Source organism: Octopus sinensis, linkage group LG29 (genome assembly GCF_006345805.1).
Source record: "Octopus sinensis linkage group LG29, ASM634580v1, whole genome shotgun sequence".
Classification (NCBI taxonomy): domain Eukaryota; kingdom Metazoa; phylum Mollusca; class Cephalopoda; order Octopoda; family Octopodidae; genus Octopus; species Octopus sinensis.
This window is the reverse complement of record NC_043025.1, coordinates 8,113,275-8,138,410: the sequence shown is the minus strand read 5'-3', so window position 1 is coordinate 8,138,410 and position 25,136 is coordinate 8,113,275. Positions and strand designations below refer to the sequence as shown.

Here is a 25,136-nt window from a genome sequence, read left to right as displayed (position 1 = left end):
ACTTATTCTATTGGTCTCTTTTACTGAACCACTACATTAACAGGACATAAACAAAGTAACACCAGTTATCTATCCACCCATTTATCTATCTCTCCCCCTCTCTCTCTATATATATATATATATTATCAGTGTGTGTGTATTGTTGTGTGTGTGTATGTGCGTGTGTGTGTGTGTATTACTGTGTGTATGTATATGTATATGTCGGGTTTCTTTCAGTTTTTGTTAGCCAAATCCACTGACAAATCTTTGATGAATCTGGGGCTTTAGTCGAAGATGCTTGTTCAAAGTGCTGCACAGAGGGACTGAACCCAAACTACATGGTTGAGAAGTAAGTTTCTTGCCCACACTGGCATGTCTGCACCTAGAGCCCAACACAGCCCATCAGCTCACAGGACCCTACCAAACTGTCTGGCCCGTGCCTGCATGGACGTGAAAGAAAGGTCTCCCTTTCTGAGTGGAAAAGAAGATTGTATGGCACATGTGTATACTTTACTTATACTTGTACTTGTGACGGCGTTCACCCAGGGTGGGTTGAGCCGGCTTCTTCTCTGGTCCTAACTGCATCACGAACCATGGCGGTCCACACTCGATGGTCCCGTGCGAGGTCACTGGAGACAGTGAGCCATTCGCGGTTCCATCTGTGCAGACCGACCACCTGCAGACCTGATAGTTCAGAGAGGTCCTCCTTTATTGTCGTTACCCAGGTCTTCAGCTATCCGCCCGTACGTTTGCCCCAACTGGGGAGTGGAGGTGGGAGAAGGACATCGCGAATCAGCTCGCCCTCTGGACTCCGGGCCGCATGACCGAACCACCTTAAGCGCCGTTGTAAAAGCACCGAAGGGAAGGGCCGGAGATTCAGGCAATGACGAAGACTGGCTGTAGGGACCTGATCAATGCATCAGCAGCAAAGAACACCTCCAGCCTTCGCTGATCGACTACCCTCATAGGCCATGTTTCGCAACCATAGAGGAGGATAGTACGAACGACGGTCGGGTAGATTCACCCTTTGGTCACCGAGGAGATTTCTCTTCTGTCCCACAGGCACTGCTGGAGGCGCACAAGTGCGGCCCTGGCGACACCTGTGCGACGCTTGACCTCGGCTGCACCCTGGCCCGTTGGAACCACCGTTGAACCCAGGTCGACGAAGGACTCCACATCCTCCAGCTCATGTGTATGAACAGCAACCGTTGGAACCACCGTTGAACCCAGGTCGACGAAGGACTCCACATCCTCCAGCTCATGTGTATGAACAGCAACCGTTGGAACCACCGTTGAACCCAGGTCGACAAAGGACTCCACATCCTCCAGCTCATGTGTATGAACAGCAACTGTTGGAACCACCGTTGAACCCAGGTCGACAAAGGACTCCACATCCTCCAGCTCATGTGTATGAACAGCAACTGTTGGAACCACCGTTGAACCCAGGTCGACGAAGGACTCCACATCCTCCAGCTCATGTGTATGAACAGCAACCGTTGGAACCACCGTTGAACCCAGGTCGACGAAGGACTCCACATCCTCCAGCTCATGTGTATGAACAGCAACCGTTGGAACCACCGTTGAACCCAGGTCGACGAAGGACTCCACATCCTCCAGCTCATGTGTATGAACAGCAACCGTTGGAACACCGTTGAACCCAGGTCGACAAAGGACTCCACATCCTCCAGCTCATGTGTATGAACAGCAACCGTTGGAACCACCGTTGAACCCAGGTCGACGAAGGACTCCACATCCTCCAGCTCATGTGTATGAACAGCAACGTTGGAACCACCGTTGAACCCAGGTCGACGAAGGACTCCACATCCTCCAGCTCATGTGTATGAACAGCAACCGTTGGAACCACCGTTGAACCCAGGTCGACAAAGGACTCCACATCCTCCAGCTCATGTGTATGAACAGCAACCGTTGGAACCACCGTTGAACCCAGGTCGACGAAGGACTCCCATCCTCCAGCTCATGTGTATGAACAGCAACCGTTGGAACCACCGTTGAACCCAGGTCGACAAAGGACTCCACATCCTCCAGCTCATGTGTATGAACAGCAACCGTTGGAACCACCGTTGAACCCAGGTCGACGAAGGACTCCACATCCTCCAGCTCATGTGTATGAACAGCAACCGTTGGAACCACCGTTGAACCCAGGTCGACGAAGGACTCCACATCCTCCAGCTCATGTGTATGAACAGCAACCGTTGGAACCACCGTTGAACCCAGGTCGACAAGGACTCCACATCCTCCAGCTCATGTGTATGAACAGCAACCGTTGGAACCACACCGTTGAACCCAGGTCGACGAAGGACTCCACATCCTCCAGCTCATGTGTATGAACAGCAACCGTTGGAACCACCGTTGAACCCAGGTCGACGAAGGACTCCACATCCTCCAGCTCATGTGTATGAACAGCAACCGTTGGAACCACCGTTGAACCCAGGTCGACGAAGGACTCCACATCCTCCAGCTCATGTGTATGAACAGCACCGTTGGAACCACCGTTGAACCCAGGTCGACGAAGGACTCCACATCCTCCAGCTCATGTGTATGAACAGCAACCGTTGGAACCACCGTTGAACCCAGGTCGACGAAGGACTCCACATCCTCCAGCTCATGTGTATGAACAGCAACCGTTGGAACCACCGTTGAACCCAGGTCGACAAGGACTCCACATCCTCCAGCTCATGTGTATGAACAGCAACCGTTGGAACCACCGTTGAACCCAGGTCGACAAAGGACTCCACATCCTCCAGCTCATGTGTATGAACAGCAACCGTTGGAACCACCGTTGAACCCAGGTCGACGAAGGACTCCACATCCTCCAGCTCATGTGTATGAACAGCAACCGTTGGAACCACCGTTGAACCCAGGTCGACGAAGGACTCCACATCCTCCAGCTCATGTGTATGAACAGCAACCGTTGGAACCACCGTTGAACCCAGGTCGACGAAGGACTCCACATCCTCCAGCTCATGTGTATGAACAGCAACGTTGGAACCACCGTTGAACCAGGTCGACGAAGGACTCCACATCCTCAGCTCATGTGTATGAACAACAACCGTTGGAACCACCGTTGAACCCAGGTCGACGAAGGACTCCACATCCTCCAGCTCATGTGTATGAACAGCAACCGTTGGAACCACCGTTGAACCCAGGTCGACGAAGGACTCCACATCCTCCAGCTCATGTGTATGAACAGCAACCGTTGGAACCACCGTTGAACCCAGGTCGACGAAGGACTCCACATCCTCCAGCTCATGTGTATGAACAGCAACCGTTGGAACCACCGTTGAACCCAGGTCGACGAAGGACTCCACATCCTCCAGCTCTTGTGTATGAACAGCAACCGTTGGAACCACCGTTGAACCCAGGTCGACGAAGGACTCCACATCCTCCAGCTCATGTGTATGAACAGCAACCGTTGGAACCACCGTTGAACCCAGGTCGACGAAGGACTCCACATCCTCCAGCTCATGTGTATGAACAGCAACCGTTGGAACCACTGTTGAACCCAGGTCGACGAAGGACTCCACATCCTCCAGCTCATGTGTATGAACAGCAACCGTTGGAACCACTGTTGAACCCAGGTCGACGAAGGACTCCACATCCTCCAGCTCATGTGTATGAACAGCAACCGTTGGAACCACTGTTGAACCCAGGTCGACGAAGGACTCCACATCCTCCAGCTCATGTGTATGAACAGCAACCGTTGGAACCACCGTTGAACCCAGGTCGACGAAGGACTCCACATCCTCCAGCTCATGTGTATGAACAGCAACCGTTGGAACCACCGTTGAACCCAGGTCGACGAAGGACTCCACATCCTCCAGCTCATGTGTATGAACAGCAACCGTTGGAACCACCGTTGAACCCAGGTCGACGAAGGACTCCACATCCTCCAGCTCATGTGTATGAACAGCAACCGTTGGAACCACTGTTGAACCCAGGTCGACGAAGGACTCCACATCCTCCAGCTCATGTGTATGAACAGCAACCGTTGGAACCACACCGTTGAACCCAGGTCGACGAAGGACTCCACATCCTCCAGCTCATGTGTATGAACAGCAACCGTTGGAACCACCGTTGAACCCAGGTCGACGAAGGACTCCACATCCTCCAGCTCATGTGTGTATGAACAGCAACCGTTGGAACCACCGTTGAACCCAGGTCGACGAAGGACTCCACATCCTCCAGCTCATGTGTGTATGAACAGCAACCGTTGGAACCACCGTTGAACCCAGGTCGACGAAGGACTCCACATCCTCCAGCTCATGTGTATGAACAGCAACCGTTGGAACCACCGTTGAACCCAGGTCGACGAAGGACTCCACATCCTCCAGCTCATGTGTGTATGAACAGCAACCGTTGGAACCACCGTTGAACCCAGGTCGACAAAGGACTCCACATCCTCCAGCTCATGTGTATGAACAGCAACCGTTGGAACCACCGTTGAACCCAGGTCGACGAAGGACTCCACATCCTCCAGCTCATGTGTATGAACAGCAACCGTTGGAACCACCGTTGAACCCAGGTCGACAAAGGACTCCACATCCTCCAGCTCATGTGTATGAACAGCAACCGTTGGAACCACCGTTGAACCCAGGTCGACGAAGGACTCCACATCCTCCAGCTCATGTGTATGAACAGCAACCGTTGGAACCACCGTTGAACCCAGGTCGACAAAGGACTCCACATCCTCCAGCTCATGTGTATGAACAGCAACCGTTGGAACCACCGTTGAACCCAGGTCGACAAAGGACTCCACATCCTCCAGCTCATGTGTATGAACAGCAACCGTTGGAACCACCGTTGAACCCAGGTCGACGAAGGACTCCACATCCTCCAGCTCATGTGTATGAACAGCAACCGTTGGAACCACCGTTGAACCCAGGTCGACGAAGGACTCCACATCCTCCAGCTCATGTGTATGAACAGCAACCGTTGGAACCACCGTTGAACCCAGGTCGACAAAGGACTCCACATCCTCCAGCTCATGTGTATGAACAGCAACCGTTGGAACCACCGTTGAACCCAGGTCGACTAAGGACTCCACATCCTCCAGCTCATGTGTATGAACAGCAACCGTTGGAACCACCGTTGAACCCAGGTCGACGAAGGACTCCACATCCTCCAGCTCATGTGTATGAACAGCAAAATTACAAGGTAGTGAGACATGAGCCCTGACTGCTGAAGACTGCGAAGCCTAGAGAGGAACGAAGCTGGTATGGTTTGTTGGATGTGCAATGTCAGTGGACATGTATGACAGAGCGCAAAAGAGGAATAAGTTGTGGCGTTCAAGAAAGAATATTGTGCTGGTTTGGTCATATGATGCATATGGATGGGGACAGTTTGTAGGTGTAGGAGTGGCTTTGTGGTAAGTAGCTTGCTTACCAACCACATGGTTCCGGGTTCAGTCCCACTGCATGGCACCTTGGGCAAGTGTCTTCTACTATGGCCTCGGCCGACCAAAGCCTTGTGAGTGGATTTGATAGAAGGAAACTGAAAGAAGCCTGTCGTATATAGGAGTGGCTGTGTGGTAAGTAGCTTGCTTACCAACCACATGGTTCCAGGTTCAGTCCCACTGCATGGCACCTTGGGCAAGTGTCTTCTACTATGGCCTCGGGCCGACCAAAGCCTTGTGAGTGGATTTGATAGAAGGAAACTGAAAGAAGCCCGTCGTATATAGGAGTGGCTGTGTGGTAAGTAGCTTGCTAACCAACCACATGGTTCCGGGTTCAGTTTCACTGCGTGGCACCTTGGGCAAGTGTCTTCTGCTATAGCCCCGGGCCGACCAATGCCTTGTGAGTGGATTTGGTAGACGGAAACTGAAAGAAACCTGTCGTATATATGTATATATATATATATATATATGTGTATGTGTGTGTTTGTGTTTGATCCCCTAGCATTGCTTGACAACCGATGCTGGTCTGTTTACATCCCCGTCACTTAGCGGTTCAGCAAAAGAGACCAATAGAATAAGTACTGGGCTTACAAAGAATAAATCCCAGGGTCGATTTGCTCGACTAAAGGCGGTGCTCCAGCATGGCCGCAGTCAAATGACTGAAAGAAGTAAAAAAAAAAAAAATATATATATATATATATTTTTATATATAGAGGGCATTATTGTCCCTCTTTTTGTCCCTCTTAGCGTGTGGCATCTTTGGATAATAATGCCCTCTATATATAAATTAATATGTTCAATAAGAAAGAATTATTTTCGAAATTTTTCTCTTATGAGGTTTTTCACGCTATCTACCTGATAATTTCTTATTAAGATTCCTTATTAAGAAGTTGTCCTTAATTGCTATATATATATATATATATATATATATATATATATATATATATATATATATATATATATATATATATATATGCATCTGTATATGTTTGTGTATCTATATTTTTCCCCCCAACATCGTTTGGCGGACGATGCTGGTATGTTTACATACCCGTAACTTAGCGGTTTGGCAAAAGAGACTAATAGAATAAGTACTAGGTTTACAAAGAATAAGAGTGAAAGAAAGTCGTAGTGAAAGAATCAGCAGAAGTTTCACCATTACCTTCTGCCAGAGCCGCATGGAGCTTAGGTGTTTCACTCATAAACACACACATCCCCCGGTCTGAGATTTGAACCCGCAATCCCTCGACCGCGAGTCCACTGCTCTAACCACTAGGCCATGTGCCTCCACAGAATAGGTGTAGTGGATCAGATCTGATCTAGGCTGAACAGCAACAAGAGCACATCACAAAAAGTACTCCCAGATATACTTGTTTGAGTAAAAGACAAAATGGTTATGGCTGGATCATCATTGATCATAGATCTTGTGGATCAAAACAAATCCACGACTAAACAACAATCTTTATATATAAAAGGGAGGTTGTGTGCTGTCTGTCTCCTACGATTTAGATTCCTAACTACTCCCACATTTTGCGGTGCAGTTTAACTAAAACCAGGTATCTTATAGTCGTGATTCATATTGAGCCCTTCTGGGTATTAGTGCACGTCTACGATGAGTCTACGATTTAAAAAAAAATTTACCATCAATTTTTCCCATTTTTAATGCATTTTTGGCATATATAAGGGAAGTAACTCTCTAAAAATTTATTATTAAATCCCAGAACGTAAAAAGCTACTGTTACACCCCCACCTTTGTGGTTAGCTATATTGAGATGGCTATTATACTTTACATCTCTAAAATTGCTTATATAGTTATTTCCCTTACAAACCCGAGCAACGCCGGGCGATACTGCTAGTTATCAATAAAAATGAAAGACACACTTACAGTGAAGAAAAAGCTGGTTACTCTGTGAGGAAAAGTCAGCAAGAACTCAGGTTTACTGGTCTGTAAAGAAAGACTGATGAATATAACTATGAGACAAAATAGTGGAATTCTTAAATATGTATATATTTACTTAAACATCATCATCATCATCATCATCGTTTAACGTCCGTTTTCCATGCTAGCATGGGTTGGACAGTTCGACCAAGGTCTGGGAAGCCAGGGGCTGCACCAGGCCCAATCTGATCTGGAAGTGTTTCTACAGCTGGATGCCCAACCACTCCGTGAGTGCAGTGAATGCTTTTTACGTGCCACCGGCACAGGTGCCAGGGGAGTCTGGCAGTGGCCATGATTTGGATAGTGCTTTTTACGTGCCACCAGCACGGAAACCAGTCAAGGCGGCGCTGGCATCGGCCATGATTTGGATAGTGCTTTTTACGTGCCACTAGCACGGAAGCCAGTCTAGGTGGCGCTGGCATTAGCCACGTTCAAATGGTGCTTTTTACGTGCCACTGGCACAGGGATCACAACTGCAGTTTCCATTGACTTTGATGTTGATGTACTTGACTCAATGGATCTCCTCAAGCACAGGGTCGAAATGATGGTTCTTCACTTGCCACTTGCTCAGGAGTCAGTCCAGCGGTCCTGGCAACTGCCGGGTGCCAGTCATAGGATTGGTTCAATTTCGATTCCAATTTCACTTGTATATATTTACTTAAACATGTATATCATATATATGTATATCACACACACACTCACACACACACACACACACACACAAACACACACGCACAAGCACACATATACAATGAAATTTTTAGAATGGATGATGGAAGTCCAATTCATCCTACATATGTTTCAGTAGCAAGACATTTTATTGATTGTGTATGCATTACATCATAAGAAAATACCTACTACATCTTCAGACACCAGACTGCCAAGAAGAGGGAAATCAATTGCTGCATATACTCTTTTATTTGTTTCAGTCATTCAACTGCGGCCATGCTGGAGTACCACCTTTAGTCGAACAAATCGACCCCAGGACTTATTCTTTGTAAGCCTAGTACTTATTCTATCGGTCACTTTTACCGAACCGCTAAGTTACGGGGATGTAAACACACCAGCATCGGTTGTCAAGCGGTGTTGGTCGGACAAACATACACACACATATACACATATACGACAGGCTTCTTTCAGTTTCCGTCTACCAAATCCACTCACAAGGCTTTGGTCGGCCCGAGGCTATCGTAGAAGACACTTGCCCAAGATGCCACACAGTGGGACTGAACCCAGAACCATGTGGTTGGTAAGCAAGCTACTTACCACACAGCCACTCCTGTGCCTATATATATATATCTATATATATAAAACTGTAGTTGTGTGAGTGTCTGTCTCCTACGATTTAGATTCCTAACTCCTCCCACATTTTGCGTGATTAATATCGAGCCCGTCTGGCTATTAGCGCGCGTCTACGATGAGTCTACGATTTTAAAAATAATTTAACATCATTTTTTATTCCATTTTAATGCATAATTTTTCGTGTGTCGATGGCGGCGGAGTTGGCGTCCACACTCATGCCTGCACCTGTGTTGCTTCTCCCCCTTCTTCCCTCCCTCGTGAAGCTGTGGGGAAGGGAGTTTAAGGAAATCAACGTCGTAATGCATTGTCAAGGAGACCAGCGTTCTTTTAGAACGACTTCATGGCTTGAAGACACCAAAACAGAAATGGCTAAGAAAGCCCGAATTGGCATCTATAAAGGAAGTAACTCTCTAAAAATGCTTATATAGTTATTTCCCTTACAAACCCGAGCAATGCCGGGCGATACTGCTAGTATATATATATATATATATATATATATATATACGACGGGCTTCTTTCAGTTTCTGTCTACCAAATCCACTCACAAGGCTTTGGTCGACCCGAGGCTATAGTAGAAGACACTTGCTCAAGATGCCACGCAGTGGGACTGAACCCAGAACCATGTGGTTGGTAAGCAAGCTACTTACCACACAGCCACTCCTGCGCCTATATATATAATATATATATATATATATATATATATATACAATAATGTATATTTTAATGTCATGTTGTGTATGAAAACAATTCAATGTTAAACTGAAGAATTACTCAATACTTATTGATAGAGAACATACTTTTTAAAATAGTTTTTTACAGTTGGGGTTTCTCTGTCAGGCTTGAATTATAGAAGGAATTTTTATAGATGTAAAACTTACAGGTATACTGTCAGTTGCAACAATAAGTGTTCAATCTGCTCCGATCAATGGAACAACCTGTTCATGAAATTAACATGCCAGTGACTGAGCACTTCATAAACACACACACACCATTAGTGTAATTCTCATGGAGACTCAGAATGACAGAATGTGACTAGGCTGGCTCTTTGAATTACAGGTATTACCCAATTTTGAGGTAAGTGAAAGTGGCAAGCTGGCAGAGGGCGAAGGCGGGCGAGCTGGCAGAAACATTAGCACACCAGGTGAAATGCTTAGTGGTATTTCGTCTACTGTTACATTGTGAGTTCAAATTCCGCCGAGGTCGACTTTGCCTTTCATCCTTTCGGGGTCGATTAAATAAGTACCAGTTACGCACTCGGGTCGATGTAATCGACTTAATCCTTTTGTCTGACCTTGTTTGTCCCCTCTATATTTAGCCCCTTGTGGGTAGTAAAGAAATAGGTATTTCGTCTGCTGCTACGTTCTGAGTTCAAATTCCGCCGAGGTCGACTTTGCCTTTCATCCTTTCGGGGTCGATTAAATAAGTACCAGTTACGCACTCGGGTCGATGTAATCGACTTAATCCTTTTGTCTGACCTTGTTTGTCCCCTCTATATTTAGCCCCTTGTGGGTAGTAAAGAAATAGGTATTTCGTCTGCTGCTACGTTCTGAGTTCAAATTCCGCTGTGGTCAACTTTGCGTTTCATCCTTTCGGGGTCGATTGAATAAGTACCAGTTACGCACTCGGGTCGATATAATCGACTTAATCCGTTTGTCTGTCCTTGTTTGTTCCTTCTGTGTTTAGCCCCTTGTGGGTAGTAAAGAAATAAGTATTACCCATTTTCTGCTAGCTGATTGGCCTGGACAAACGTGAAATAAAGTGTCTTACAATTGTAAGCTGAACACCCTCACCACTAAGAAAACATCTTCACAGATGTATACACACTTGCACTGAACATAGATGGAACTGCCTTTTAATGTTTGTAACCTGGTGATAACCTGGACGTTATCAAAGAAGCTTGAGAGGCGGTTGGATGGAACCTACACTCGCCTCCTTATGAGAGCTCAAAATCTCTCGTGGAAGCATCATCCAACCAAAATACAAATATATGGGAAACTACCACCTGTGTCATCTCTTGTGAAAGGTAGGATAGTCCAGTTTGCTGGACATTGTTGTAGAGCTGAAAAAGAGGTAATTTCTACTCTTCTCCTCTGGAAGCCATCTACTCGCAATACCAGAGGGCACACACTCTCCTACCCTGATGTAATCTCCAGGGATACGGGCATCCAGCAACAGGACCTCCGTAATGCTATGATGGACCGTGAAGTCTGGCGTAGAATGGTAAATTCCATTGTCTCGACCACGGTCGAACAATGATGATGATTAGTGTTTGTAGTTGGTTTTTATCAGTCATTGGACAACAGTCAAACAAGGGCACTGCTTCCAAGGACTTTATTCAACTAAATCAACCCCAGTACTAAATTTTTAAGTCTGGTTCTTACATTGATCATGTCCACCTAAGTTATGGGTATGGATGGAAGCACTCCGTTGGTTACGACGACGAGGGTTCCAGTTGATCCGATCAACGGAACAGCCTGCTCGTGAAATTAACGTGTAAGTGGCTGAGCACTCCACAGACACGTGTACCCTTAACGTAGTTCTCGGGGATATTCAGCGTGACACAGAGAGTGACAAGGCTGGCCCCTTTGAAATACAGGTACAACAGAAACAGGAAGTAAGAGTGAGAGAAAGTTGTGGTGAAAGAATACAGCAGGGATCACCACCATCCCCTGCCGGAGCCTCGTGGAGCTTCAGGTGTTTTCGCTCAATAAACACTCACAACGCCCGGTCTGGGAATTGAAACCGCAATCCTACAACTGCGAGTCCACTGCCCTAACCACTGGCCATTGTACCTCCGATGGGTATATAAAATAACCAACAGAAGCTGTTTAGCAGTGAGGAGCAGAGCACAAACGAGGGCTGAAAGGCACATACACATATATACAGGCATGGTTGTGTGGTATAAGTCAATGGTGAGGCCGTGCAGTAAGAAGTTTACTTCCAAATCCTATGGTTTTGGGTTCAGTTTCTCTGTGTGGCACTTTCGCCAAGTATATTCTACTACAGTTTTGAGTTGATTAAACCTCGTGACTGGAGGAAGATGGAAACTGAAAGAAAAAACATTGTGTGTGTGTGTGTGTGTGTGTCTGTCTGTCTGTCTTAGTGTTTGACAAGAGGTGCTGGTTTGTTTACATCCCCATAACTTAGCAGCTCAGTCTGATAGAGCAAGTACCAAGCTTAAAAAATAATATGCACTGGCAAGTCAATTTGTTCAACTAAAGACCCTCACAGGCAGTGCCCCAGCATGGTCGTGGTCCTTTGATTGAAGTAAAACATAGACAAAAGACTCTTCAGGAGGGAAATGACTCTTCTGTCTCCTTACCTCATCATCCATTCTGGTCAGGATATGGCCTCCGCGAGGGTAACGATATGATAAGTAAACTGTCCGTAGCATCAGGTACTTCTCTGCTTCATATTCACCACTGAAGATAACCTGAAAAGAGAAGACTAAAGCTTACCATCTGCATTACTGGATCCAGCATATATATATTTATTCATCATTCATCTCTCTCTATATAAACGGCAGTTTGTCTGTGCGTGTTTCTGTGTGTCTGTTTGCTTGTACCCTCACCCTGACCACGGCTTTCAACCGATTCTGATGAAACTTGACACACACATAGCCCAATGTCATAATTCAAAACTAACGCAGCGAAAATTTTGAAAAGTTCCCCCAGTTCTGAAAAAAATCGATAAATTCGACATGGGGTCGAGAATCAGAAACACAAACCAAAAACTGTCTAGGGGACGCAACTCCACTTTTTTTAAATCTTAAAAAAAAATTTACCATCATTTTTTTCCATTTTTTTGCTATTTTTTGGCTATAAATCTCTAAAAATGCTTTATAGTTATTTCCCTTACAAACCTGAGCAACGCCGGGCGATACTGCTAGTTTTAACATAAGATAAAAATTTTAAGATTTTGGTTCATGAAAGTTTGCAGGTTTATTGTTATATTTATTTACAACATTTTACATATATATTTCTTTACTACCCACAAGGGGCTAAATGTAGAGGGGAAAAACAAGGTCAGACAAAAGGATTAAGTCGATTAAATCGACCCCAGTGCGTAACTGGTACTTATTTAATCGACCCCGAAAGGATGAAACGCAAAGTCGACCTCGGTGGAATTTGAACTCAGACGTAACGGCAGACGAAATACCTATTTCTTTACTACCCACAAGGGGCTAAATATAAAGGGGAAAAACAAGGTCAGACAAAAGGATTAAGTCGATTAAATCGACCCCAGTACGTAACTGGTACTTAATTTATCGACCCCGAAAGGATGAAAGGCAAAGTCGACCTCGGCTGAATTTGAACTCAGAACGTAACAGCAGACGAAATACCTATTTCTTTACTACCCACAAGGGGCTAAATATAGAGGGGACAAACAAGGTCAGACAAAAGGATTAAGTCAATTACATCGACCCCAGTGCGTAACTGGTACTTAATTTATCGACCCCGAAAGGATGAAAGGCAAAGTCGACCTCGGCGGAATTTGAACTCAGAATGTAAAGAGTGATTAATACATCTCTTTCTCTCTTTTTTACCATTAAGACTATTCTGCAGACAACCTGAATAGGTAGCAATCTGAACGAGCAATATCTGGTGAATATGGAGGGTGGGGTAACACATCCCAGCCTAGCTGCTGCAATTTTTGTCTGGTTCCCAAAGCATCAAGTACCGAAAATGAACTTTCTTATCTTCAATTTTAAAGGGTTACAGAATTAACACAGGTTATAGGAACATAAATCTTACTCCACGAAAAGATAGCTTAAACTGTGCTCTAAATCCTATTTTATGGACTCAACCATGTTCTAAAATAAGTCGAAAGGTAAACTACTATAAACCGGCATGAACTTTCCGGACAACCCAATATTTGTAGTATGGGGACATGCACTGTAACTATGTTGCTGCATCCACCATTTGTTGGTGATTCCCTGCTTCTCTTGGTAAATGATCCCTTTGCATCATTCAGGCAATAACCCTCCAACCCATGGGTTTCTTTTGGGTGTTCATTACTGGTGAGGGTTTTACAAGGTCCGAAGGCAAATCCTACCTCAACATCTTTTAGTCAGCTTTTACGATACGCAGAGGAAACATTGGGTCTGTTCTTTTGACATGCTGATCTCCCACACAGCACCAGAGCAATGTGAAGTGAAGTGTTTTGTTCAAGAACACAAAATGCTGCCTTGTCCAGGAATTGAACTCATGACCTGGCAATCACGAGCGCAATGCCCTAACCACTAGGCTACATGTGCCTTCACAAGTAAAAGATAAAAGTTAAAGACACCATGACCGATATCCAATCTACAATGGAGAAGGCTAGCCACTAGATTTGGTTAAAAAGAGACGATGAGCGATGGCTAGAAGGATATTGAGCTTAACTTCATAACCAGCTGATCTAGCAAGCGGGTCCTCATATCAGTGAGGGGGGCAGGTGCGCATTGATGCCTTCAAGAGGTAGGCCCCGAAATGGAGAAGGCTAGCCACTGGATTTGGTTAAAAAGAGACGATGAGCGATGGCTAGAAGGATATTGAGCTTAACTTCATAACCAGCTGATCTAGCAAGCGGGTCCTCATATCAGTGAGGGGGGCAGGTGCGCATTGATGCCTTCAAGAGGTAGGCCCCGAAATGGAGAAGGCTAGCCACTGGATTTGGTTAAAAAGAGACGATGAGCGATGGCTAGAAGGATATTGAGCTTAACTTCATAACCAGCTGATCTAGCAAGCGGGTCCTCATATCAGTGAGGGGGGCAGGTGCGCATTGATGCCGTCAAGAGGTAGGCCCCGAAACGGCGAGCATTCTCTCCTGATGACCCCATACACTTGCTGGCTTCCGGTATACGGAGCTTTTGACTGGTAGCACTTGCATGTGCAAGTTGTTTGCAAGCCAATTACACAAATACACTCCAACACACACACTAACAATGAAAGGCACACATTCAAAGATAGCAAAAGGTTTTACCCGCGCTCGCAAGCTTCTACGATTTGGTGGAGTAAATGCAAATTCAACAATGCCATTTTCAGGGATCTCAGAAGATGTATTATAACTGAAGTCCACATCGTCAATGGAAATTTTCAAAGTGTCCTTTCTGTCTTCATCAGTCAGAGGCTGTCCATCTACACGTTTCACATACAGCTGTTAAAGAAATAAAAATTATATAATTTTACATGGTAGTGAAACATGGGCTGTGACTGCTGAGGATATGCGTAAGCTCGCAAGAAATGAAGCCAGTATGCTCCGATGGATGTGTAATGCCAGTGTTCATACTCGACAGAGTGTAAGTACCTTGAGAGAAAAGTTGGACCTAAGAAGCATCAGTTGTGGGGTGCAAGAGAGACGTTTGCGCTGGTATGGTCATGTGATGAGAATGGATGAAGATAGGTGTGTGAAAAAGTGCCACACCCTAGCGGTTGAGGGAACCTGTGGAAGAGGTAGACCCAGGAAAACCTGGGACGAGGTGGTGAAGCACGACCTCCGAACTTTAGGTCTCATAGAGACCAAGACCTATGGAAGTATGCTGTGCGTGAGAAGACCCGACAGGACAAGTGAGACCATAACCCATGGCCTCTACCTGGGATGTAGCCAGTCCACTTATGCATACCTTTCCTTCTTGGGACACAAAACTCTACCTGTGAAGACCTGTTGAGGCAAGTGAAAATCAAAATCAGAATCAAAATCGAAATCGATCAACATCAAGGGAAATTGTAGCTGTGATACCAGTGCTGGTGGCACATAAGCAAACCATCCGTACGTGGCCGTTGCCAGCGCTGCCCCAACGGGCCTCCGTGCCAGTGGCACGTAAAAAGCACCATCCAATCATGGCCGTTGCCAGCCACGCCTGGCCCCCATGCCAGTGGCACGTAAAAGGTACCATCTGACCGTAGCCGTTTGCCAGTCCCGTCTGGCACGTAAAAAGCACCCACTACACTCACGGAGTGGTTGGCGTTAGGAAGGGCATCCAGCTGTAGAAACACTGGCAGATCAGACTGGGCCTGGTGCAGCCTTCTGGCTTCCCAGACCCCAGTTGAACCGTCCAACCCATGCTAGCATGGAAAGCGGACGCTAAATGATGATGATGATGATAATGAATTTCTATCTTCTTTTGAGCTTTCCAATTACTCCCATGCAATCTCATGTAATTTTGGGTAACAATGTATAGCAAGACACCTGGGCTTTCCTTCCATGACACTCACCCTCTCCAGTCCCCAGCCAACCCAATCCCACAAACTAACCACTTCCTGTCACTTCTTCCCCGTCTTTTCTCTCTTTATTTTCTCTCCACCTCAGGTAGCCGAGTTCCCCGCTCCCTTAAATGCAAGACTCCCTTTTTATTTCTGTAGTTCAATAGTACTCCCCACCTCAGTTGAGGGGTCTTGTCTTGCAAGTTACTTCATGAATTCAAGGTTACTAGTGCCATATAAAAAAGGACCCAGTACACTCTGTAAAGTGGATAACATCTCAGTATCTGCTATTGAACCATCATTGTTCCTCCTCATTGAAATACTACTTCCCTCACCATTAAGGTGAGGAAGCCTTTTTTCTTCCCTTTTTTCCTCCTATTTTTCTTCCAGCTCTTTTCTTGTCTTGAAAGTTACTTAGCAACCTCACTAGTGCCGCTGACATGAAAAAAAGGACCCATTCCACCCAGTAAAGTGGTTGGCATTAGGAAGAGCATTCAGCCGCAGGAACCCTACCAATGCAGAATGTCCCCAACATTTTTATCTCTCTCTCTCCATCTCAACTCCAATTGCACCCAACTACTCTAGTATTCTGTGAATAATTCGGTTGTCTCCAGCCATCTATTTAAAGCTGTATACAGCTATGGTACGACCACACTTGGAATTCGCATCATCAGTTTGGAACCCCTATCTTGCTCAGAACATTAACCTCCTGGAATCTGTTCAGAGATGTGCAACCAAACGCATACCCTCCATCAGACACTTACCATACTCTGAGCGCCTTGTTTCCCTGGGCATGGATTCACTGAAGCTCCGGCGTCTGGCGATGGACTTGGTAAACACCCACAAAGTTATCAACCACCTCACCAACAACAACACTGAACACCTTTTTGATCTCCATGTGTCTAACACACGTGGACATGCCTACAAAGTCAGAAAACAACACAGCTCCCATGACTTTCGGAAACATTTTTTCACGCTCAGAGTTGCTGAAGCATGGAACAAACTGCCTGCGTCAGTTGTTGACTGCCATGACACTGCATCCTTTAAGGCCCTCATGCTTTCCGAAATCCGCCGAAACTACACCTGATTATACATACACCTTAGATGAGTTGTAGTGCACCTGAGCACTGTACACAATGTTTTATTATTATTATTATAAATCTTTCAAAGAGAGATATTCACTAATAGTTCTTTGAAGTAAAGGCTAATTGCCATCAAAATGTAGCTGTCCTGGGAGGGACGGTGTTACTGCTGTTTTAGCCCCAGGAAACATAATTTCTAGCTGGCTATATGACAATATCTGTGTCCTTATATTTTCAAGCAGGGAGTTCAGCACCCTTATCCAGCACTTGATGGGATTCCAGCTGACTATACAACACAATATCTGTGTCCTTATATTTTCAAACAAGGAGTTCAGCACCCTTATCCAGTACTTGATGGGAGTGCTGAATTCCCTGTTTGAAAATATAAGGACACAGATATTGTGTTGTATAGTCAGCTGGAATCCCATCAAGTGCTGGATAAGGGTGCTGAACTCCCTGCTTGAAAATATAAGGACACAGATATTGTGTTGTATAGTCAGCTGGAATCGATGTTTCCTGGGGCTAAAACAGCAGTAATATCGTCCCTTCCAGGACAGCTACATTGTGTTATCTCTTCTACTCAAGAAACCTGTGTCTACCTCTTCCTTCATACTTTTCATCCCCCCCCCCCCCCGCCAGCACAAGGCTGTCTCCCTCTCAACGGCAGCCCTTCTCAGTCAAAGGCGATTTTAGCCTTGTGACTGTAACAGTAGCATTTTAGCCATTTTGAAATGTGGCGTGAATTGGCAATATGACGTAGTGTCTTTGCCAAAGAATTATCATTTTCGCTCTTTTCCCATTGGTTGGTGTAACGGCTCGAATAAGGATTCTTCTTGGTCAGGTTGAGCAGTTATAAAAACCCTGGATTTGGGGAGAGACTTTAGTGTTCTGTGGGTGAAAAAGACTAGAAGTGGCAGAATTGTACATTTCCCAAAAAAACTTTCTCAGTTTGTTTGAAGATTTTCAAAAAATTTGCTTTATATTCCTGGATTATATATATAAAAAAAAAAAAAAATTTTTTCCAGTGAAGTGAAATGAACTGTATACGAACATTGTAATTGTAAGCCGTATGGGAAAGTCTAATTTCATATGTTTAACATGTAAATTATAAATGTATTTGTATATATTGATATATATAGGCGCAGGAGTGACTGTGTGGTAAGTAGCTTGCTAACCAACCACATGGTTCCGGGTTCAGTCCCACTGCGTGGAATCTTGGGCAAGTGTCTTCTGCTATAGCCCCGGGCCGACCAATGCCTTGTGAGTGGATTTGGTAGACGGAAACTGAAAGAAGCCTGTCGTATATGTGTATATATATATATATATATATATGTGTGTGTGTATGTGTTTGTGTTTGTCCCCCTAGCATTGCTTGACAACCGATGCTGGTGTGTTTATGTCCCCGTCACTTAGCGGTTCGGCAAAAGAACCGATAGAATAAGTACTGGGCTTCCAAAGAATAAGTCCCGGGGTCGATTTGCTCGACTAAAGGCGGTGCTCCAGCATGGCCGCAGTCAAATGACTGAAACAAGTAAAAGAGAAAAAGAGAGTAAATATGTTGTAACCATTAATTCAAATGTTGTAGAAAAAAAAAAATATGTATTACAAATTTCCTTTCGCAAAATTTTAACATGAGTTACAGGATGTTCAGGTTAAATTTCATGATTTTAAAAATATCTTCTTGTTTCAAGAAGTCTGATGCATTGGGGATAAGTGAACAATGTCAGAGAGGATAAACATTAAAGATGTGGTTGAGAATAATTTTGCTGACTTGGAGGACTGGAAGCCATCCAAATATCGGGAAAGACTTACCTGTACCATAATGATTTATGCTGGTTATCGAAATGCTGACATCATGACAACTGCTCAATGCTCTGTAAACACTGCTGAAGCTGTATGACATGGCATGGATGGATCTGTTTGGTTTGAATGGCAGTTTTTAACATAATTTCTAGGTAACTAAAAAATTTTTAACTTCATATACTGGTAGAATGTGTTTATAAAACATCTTTTTCCCTTGGTTTTATTGAGAAAATTCTTTAGTTTGTAAGATATTTGTTGGTTTTTTTTTTTCAATTTCTGCAATTTCAACCAATCAATGACGTCTATTGAGGTGAAAACATTCTGTGCCATATGAATATGTCCATCGTTTAAGAAACAGGGATCTTTTCGGTTTGAACGTCAGTTTTTAACATAATTTCTAGGTAACTAAAAAATTTTTAACTTCATATACTGGTAGAATGTGTTTATAAAACATCTTTTTCCCTTGGTTTTATTGAGAAAATTCTATAGTTTGTAAGATATTTGTTGTTTTTTTTCTTCAATTTCTGCAATTTCAACCAATCAGTGATGTCTATTGAGGTAAAAAACATTCTGTGCTGTATGAATATGTCCCTCGTTTAAGAAACAGATTGGGTTTATTTACATTTGTGAAGAAAAAAGATACCCTTCCCCCCACCCCTAACCCTAACCCAAACCCTAACCCTAACTCTTAAATAGATTGAAATGCAATAGATCGATACTAGGGTCATAATTATGGGTGACAATTTCATATGACACCGCTAGAAAAAGCTGCCGTTCAAACGGAAAAAATCCCATGGACAACATGAAACCCAAGTTCCCTAAAACTGCAAGTCTTTGGGTGTGGTGTCGCCAGTAAGGGTGTTGTCATATCACCCCACATCGTTGAATTGGGCCTTAGGCTCAATTCAGATGATGAGGTGAAACTGTTGGTGGCTGTGCTCAAACCCCCAGCTGAAGAGGGTTGCTGCCGAAGGTCCATATGTGTATGGCGCCAGGGTTCAGCTCTTTTATACACCTCTGGAAAGTGTCAGAAGTGATTGTTGGAGAATCTCTACAACTTCACCAACTCCAGTTACTTCTTTCTTTACTGCCCACAAGGGGCTAAACGGATCAAGACGATTACATCGACCCCAGTACGTAACTGGTACTTAATTTATCGACCCCGAAAGGATGAAAGGCAAAGTCGACCTCGGCAGAATTTTAACTCAGAACGTAGCAGTAGACGAAATACCTAATTCTTTACTGCCCACAAGGGGCTAAACATAGAGGGGACAAACAAGGACAGACAAACGGATTAAGTCGATTACATCGACCCCAGTACGTAACTGGTACTTAATTTATCGACCCAAAAGGATGAAAGGCAAAGTCGACCTTGGCGGAATTTGAACTCAGAACGTAGCGGTAGACGAAATCACTAATTCTTTACTGCCCACAAGGGGCTAAACATAGAGGGGACAAACAAGGACAGACAAACGGATTAAGTCGATTACATCGACCCCAGTACGTAACTGGTACTTAATTTATCGACCCCAAAAGGATGAAAGGCAAAGTCGACCTCGGCGGAATTTTAACTCAGAACGTAGCGGTAGACGAAATACCTAATTCTTTACTGCCCACAAGGGGCTAAACATAGAGGGGACAAACAAGGACAGACAAAGGGTTTAAGTCGATTACATCGACCCCAGTACGTAACTGGTACTTAATTTATCGACCCCAAAAGGATGAAACGCAAAGTCGACCTCGGCGGAATTTGAACTCAGAACGTAGCGACAGACGAAATGCTGCTGAGCATTTCGCCCGGCGTGCTAACGTCTCTGCCAGCTCAGTTATATAAAAGAGAAATTCTGAATTTATCACTAGAACTTACCTTATACTTTAACATTGTATTCGGTTTATATAAATAGTCACTATTGCCAGAGACTACTTCAATTGGAGAATCAGTCAAAGAGGTGGTCACTAAGTCAGCATAGTAGACTTTCTTATCCAAATCATTAACCACTGAAGCATTAATCTTGAAATTACCACATCTGGACCCAAATATAGCAACTGTACCCAAATCAATGTTGAATGTAGTCTCTCCTTTGATCTGCAACATTAAAAACATATGATGTCAGCAACATACAATTCTTGTTGTTAAGAATAAGGTTTCTAAAATCAAAATCAAAATCGATCAACATCAATGGAATTTGTAGCTGTGATATCAGTGCCAGTGGCACGTAAGAGTACCGTCCGAACGTGGCCGTTGCCAGCGCTCACCCGACTGGCCTCCGTGCCGATGGCATGTAAAAAGCACCATCCAATCGTGGCCGTTGCCAGCCTCGTCTGGTCTCCGTGCTGGTGGCGCATAAAAAACACCATCTGATCGTGGCCTTTGCCAGCCTCACCTGGCCTCTGCGCCAGTGGCAAGTAAAAAGCACTATCCGATCATGGCCGTTGCCAGCCTCACCTGGCCTTCATGCCGGTGGCACATAAAAAGCACCATCCGATCATGGCCATTTGCCAGCCTCGTCTGGCATGTAAAAAGCACCCACTACACTCACGGAGTGGTTGGCGTTAGGAAGGGCATCCAGCCGTAGAAACACTGCCAGATCAGACTGGGCCTGGTGCAACCTTCTGGCTTCCCAGACCCCAGTTTAACCGTCCAACCCATGCTAGCATGGAAAGCGAACGCTAAACGATGATGATGATGATGATGATGATATTGAATTCCAAAGGATTACTTTGGTTCAATTGTAGTATGCCAGTCATGTTTATAGGAGATGTGGGTTCGTGTCCTACATGCAGCTGTCAGATTTTTCTATCCAAAAAGGGTTTTCAAGCACCCATGCTGATGCCATATAAAAATCACTTGTCCTGATGTCACATAAAAGTGCCCATGCTGGTTCTATGTGGAAAGCGCTTAATACACTCTGTAAAGTGGTTGGCATTAGAAAGAGCAGCCAGTTAGAGAAACTGTGAAAAACCAGGCAGTTGAAGTCTGGTGAAGCTCTCCAGCCTTGCCAGATCCTGTCCAAACCTCTAACCCATGTCAGCTTGGGAAACAGACATTAAATGATGAATAGTTACATGCTGTTATTGGAGGAATTTCAACCGTGTTTCGTGGTCTGCTACCAGAACAGCTCCTTTATAGGATCCAGTTAGCTCAAGACATCATCAGGAGGAACCACGTCCGCTTTCGGCCCCTATTCCTTTACCGTTTTGACGTGGTGGGGCCCCACCTTTCGGAGGTGTCTTCAGCTCTGGTGTTGGGTGCATGTCTTCTTTCTTCTGTTCCCTGACCTCTTTGATGTATCGTCAGCAAGTGTTAGCCGGTGACTGACTGTCTCTGAGGAATTACAACCATGTTTCGTGGTCTGCTACCACAACAGCTCCTTTATAACGGATCCAGTTAGGTCAAGACATCATCAGGAGGAACCACGTCCGCTTTTGGCCCCTACTCCTCTACCGTTTTGACATGGCGGGGCCCCACCTTTCGGAGGTGTCTTCAGCTCTGGTGTTGGGTGGTTCAGTCCCACTGCTTAGCACCCTAGGCTAGCATCTTCTACTTTATCCCCAGATTGGTGAACTTGGTAAATGGAAACTAAAAGAATCCTCTCATATATATACTGAGGAATTACAACCGTGTTTCGTGGTCTGCTACAACAACAGCTCCTTTATAGGATCCAGTTAGCTCAAGACATCATCAGGAGGAACCACACCCGCTTTCAGCCCCTACTCCTCTACTGTTTTGACGTGGCGGGGCCCCTCCTTTCGAAGGTGTCTTCAGCTCTGGTGTTGGGTGCGTGTCTTCTTTCTTCTGTTCCCTGGCCTCTTCAGTTTCGGCCCCTACTCCTTTACCGTTTTGACGTGGCGGGGCCCCTACTTTTGGAGGTGTCTTCAGCTCTGATGTTGGGTGCATGTCTTCTTTCTTCTTCTTTCTTCTGTTCCCTGGCTTCTTCAGTTTCAGCCCCTACTCCTCTACCGTTTTGACGTGGCGGGGCCCCTCCTTTCGGAGGTGTCTTCAGCTCTGATGTTGGGTGCGTTTCTGCCAGCTTGCCGCCTTCTCTCAGTTTCTATCTACCAAATCCACTCACAAGGCTTTGGTCAATCTGGAGCTAATAGTAGAAGGCACTTGTCCGAGTTGTCATGCAGTGCCACATTGCAAGACCATGCTACTTGGAAGCACACTCCTTACCATGCTTGCACCTCTGGAGTTCCCAAGTTTTCACCAAAGCTTGAACTCATGGTCTTATTCTTGAGAAGCATTAAAACCCACAGAAGTATATCACACACATAAACAGCAACTGAGAGAGAGAAGGGAATGCAAGAAATATTAAAACATCTGTTGTCAAATAAGTCAGCATCGAATCAGTGGTGCCAAAATAGGCAGTGCCGAAACAGCTGTGCCGAAACGTCTCAAACCCAATTATTTGAAGGACCAACCCAAGAGAAGTAGCTGAATTACTTTAGCAAATGGACACACCACCACCACCAACAACAATAACAACAACATAAACATAATTATAACAGTGTGGGTTAGTCTGATTTCAATAATGAATGCTATAAAACGATCAGCTTACCTTTTGAGAGAAAGAGTTGTTTCTCAAACAATTTCCGCGTATATATAATTTTGCTGTTCCTGACACAGGTTTACCTTGAGTGTACCTGATGAAAAAAGAGAAAAGCAATCACAAAAATAGCTTACGGTTTCATGATCTAAATTGTGATTCTCAACCATTTCTTTACCTATGAATCCCCTTCAACACTATTTTATTCTTGTGGGGTCCCAATAGCCATTTTGTTATTCAACATCAACCTCTGTTAGTTGAACTAAGTAAAATGTTAGACAAAGAGGTGCAGGCTTGGTTTGGTGGTAACAAGTTTGTTTCGCAACTGCATAGTTCCTGCTTCAGTCCGACAGCATGACACCTTGGGCAAGTGTCTTCTGCTATAACCTCAGCTCAACCAAAGCTTTGGGAGCGGATTTGGTATTCAAGAACTAAAAGAAGCCTGTCGAGTGTAAACAGCCAAAACTGTAAGGATAATTTGGTAACTTGACTGATGAGAGGAGGCTGCGAATGACCTGTTCTTGTTTTTTCCTGTCTGTTTTCGTGTTGTCCAGATGTTTTATTATTGTCTGTTGAGTTCTTGTTTCACTTCATAAAAATATCTTTTTCTTTTTCTTTTTACTTGTTTTAGTCATTTGACTGCGGCCATGCTGGAGCACCGCCTTTAGTCGAGAAAATCGCCGCTCCGACTGGCCTCTGTGCCAGTGGCACGTAAAAAGCACCATCCAATCGTGGCCATTTGCCAGCCTCACCTGGCCTCCGTGCCGGTGGCACGTAAAAGGCACCATCTGATCGTGGCTGTTCGCCACCCTCGTCTGGCATCTGTGTCGGTGGCATGTAAGAAGCACCCACCACACTCACGGAGTGGTTGGCGTTAGGAAGGGCATCCAGCCGTAGAAACACTGCCAGATCTGACTGGGCCTGGTGCAGCCTTCTGGCTTCCCAGACCCCAGTTGAACCATCCAACCCATGCTAGCATGGAAAGCGGACGCTAAATGATAATGATGATGATCATCATCATCATCTGTTATTATCTGTATATGGGTCGAAGAAAGGAATCCCTACCCATTCTGCTAATAGGCTGCAATGCTGGGGTACTAATCATAAACTATGATTTTAAGATATATACCAGCTAAGAAATTAGGAATTGCTGATCGTTTGTAAAAATTGATGCCGAAAAATACTGAACCATTTGAGGATACCAGGATTGCTGTGTTGCAAGCAGAGAACGAAATTAAAAATGTTTTATGTAATGTCATGTGTGAATTATTGGTTAGGGTTAAAGCAGAAAACGAATTCATTAAAAAAATGGGATCTTTTCAGTTTGAACAGCAGTTTTTAACATAATTTCTAGGTTACTAAACACTTTTAAACTTCGTATACTGGTAGAATGTGTTTATAAAACATCTTTTTCTCTTGGCTTTATTGAGAAAATTCTATAGTTCGTAAGATATTTATTGTTTTTTTCTTCAATTTCTGCAATTTCAACCAATCAATGACGTCCATTGAGGTAAACAACATTCTGTGCCCTATGAATATGTCCCTCATTTAAGAAACAAACTGGGTTTATTTACATTTGTGAAGAAAAAAAGATACCCTTCCCCCACCCCTAACCCTAAAACAGATTGAAATGTAATAGATCGATACTAGGGTTATAATTATGGGTGACAATTTCATATGACACCGCTGGAAAAAACTGCAGTTCAAACCGAAAAGATGAAAGGCAAAGTCAACCTCAGAGGAATTTGAACTCAGAATGTAGCGGCAGATGAAATACTGCTAAGCATTTTGCCCGGTGTGCTAACGTTTCTGCCAGCTCATCGCATTTCTTTGAGTCCTGCAATTTGCATCTGTTCACGTGGATAGCCGCGTTCTTCATCGACGGAC

General features: G+C 44.7%; 1 protein-coding gene across 1 annotated transcript in view; it reads right to left on the bottom strand.

The window, feature by feature from the left end:
• Positions 1-25,136, bottom strand: part of LOC115226112 (CD109 antigen-like) — a 161,648-nt gene that overhangs the window by 80,833 nt on the left and 55,679 nt on the right. The window contains exons 11-15 of the mRNA XM_036514831.1: positions 23,262-23,346; positions 20,570-20,788; positions 14,598-14,771; positions 11,956-12,066; positions 7,278-7,337 (exon numbers count right to left, since the gene is read on the bottom strand). Of these exons, the coding sequence (XP_036370724.1) occupies positions 7,278-7,337; positions 11,956-12,066; positions 14,598-14,771; positions 20,570-20,788; positions 23,262-23,346 (649 nt within the window). The remainder of the gene's footprint in view (positions 1-7,277; positions 7,338-11,955; positions 12,067-14,597; positions 14,772-20,569; positions 20,789-23,261; positions 23,347-25,136) is intronic.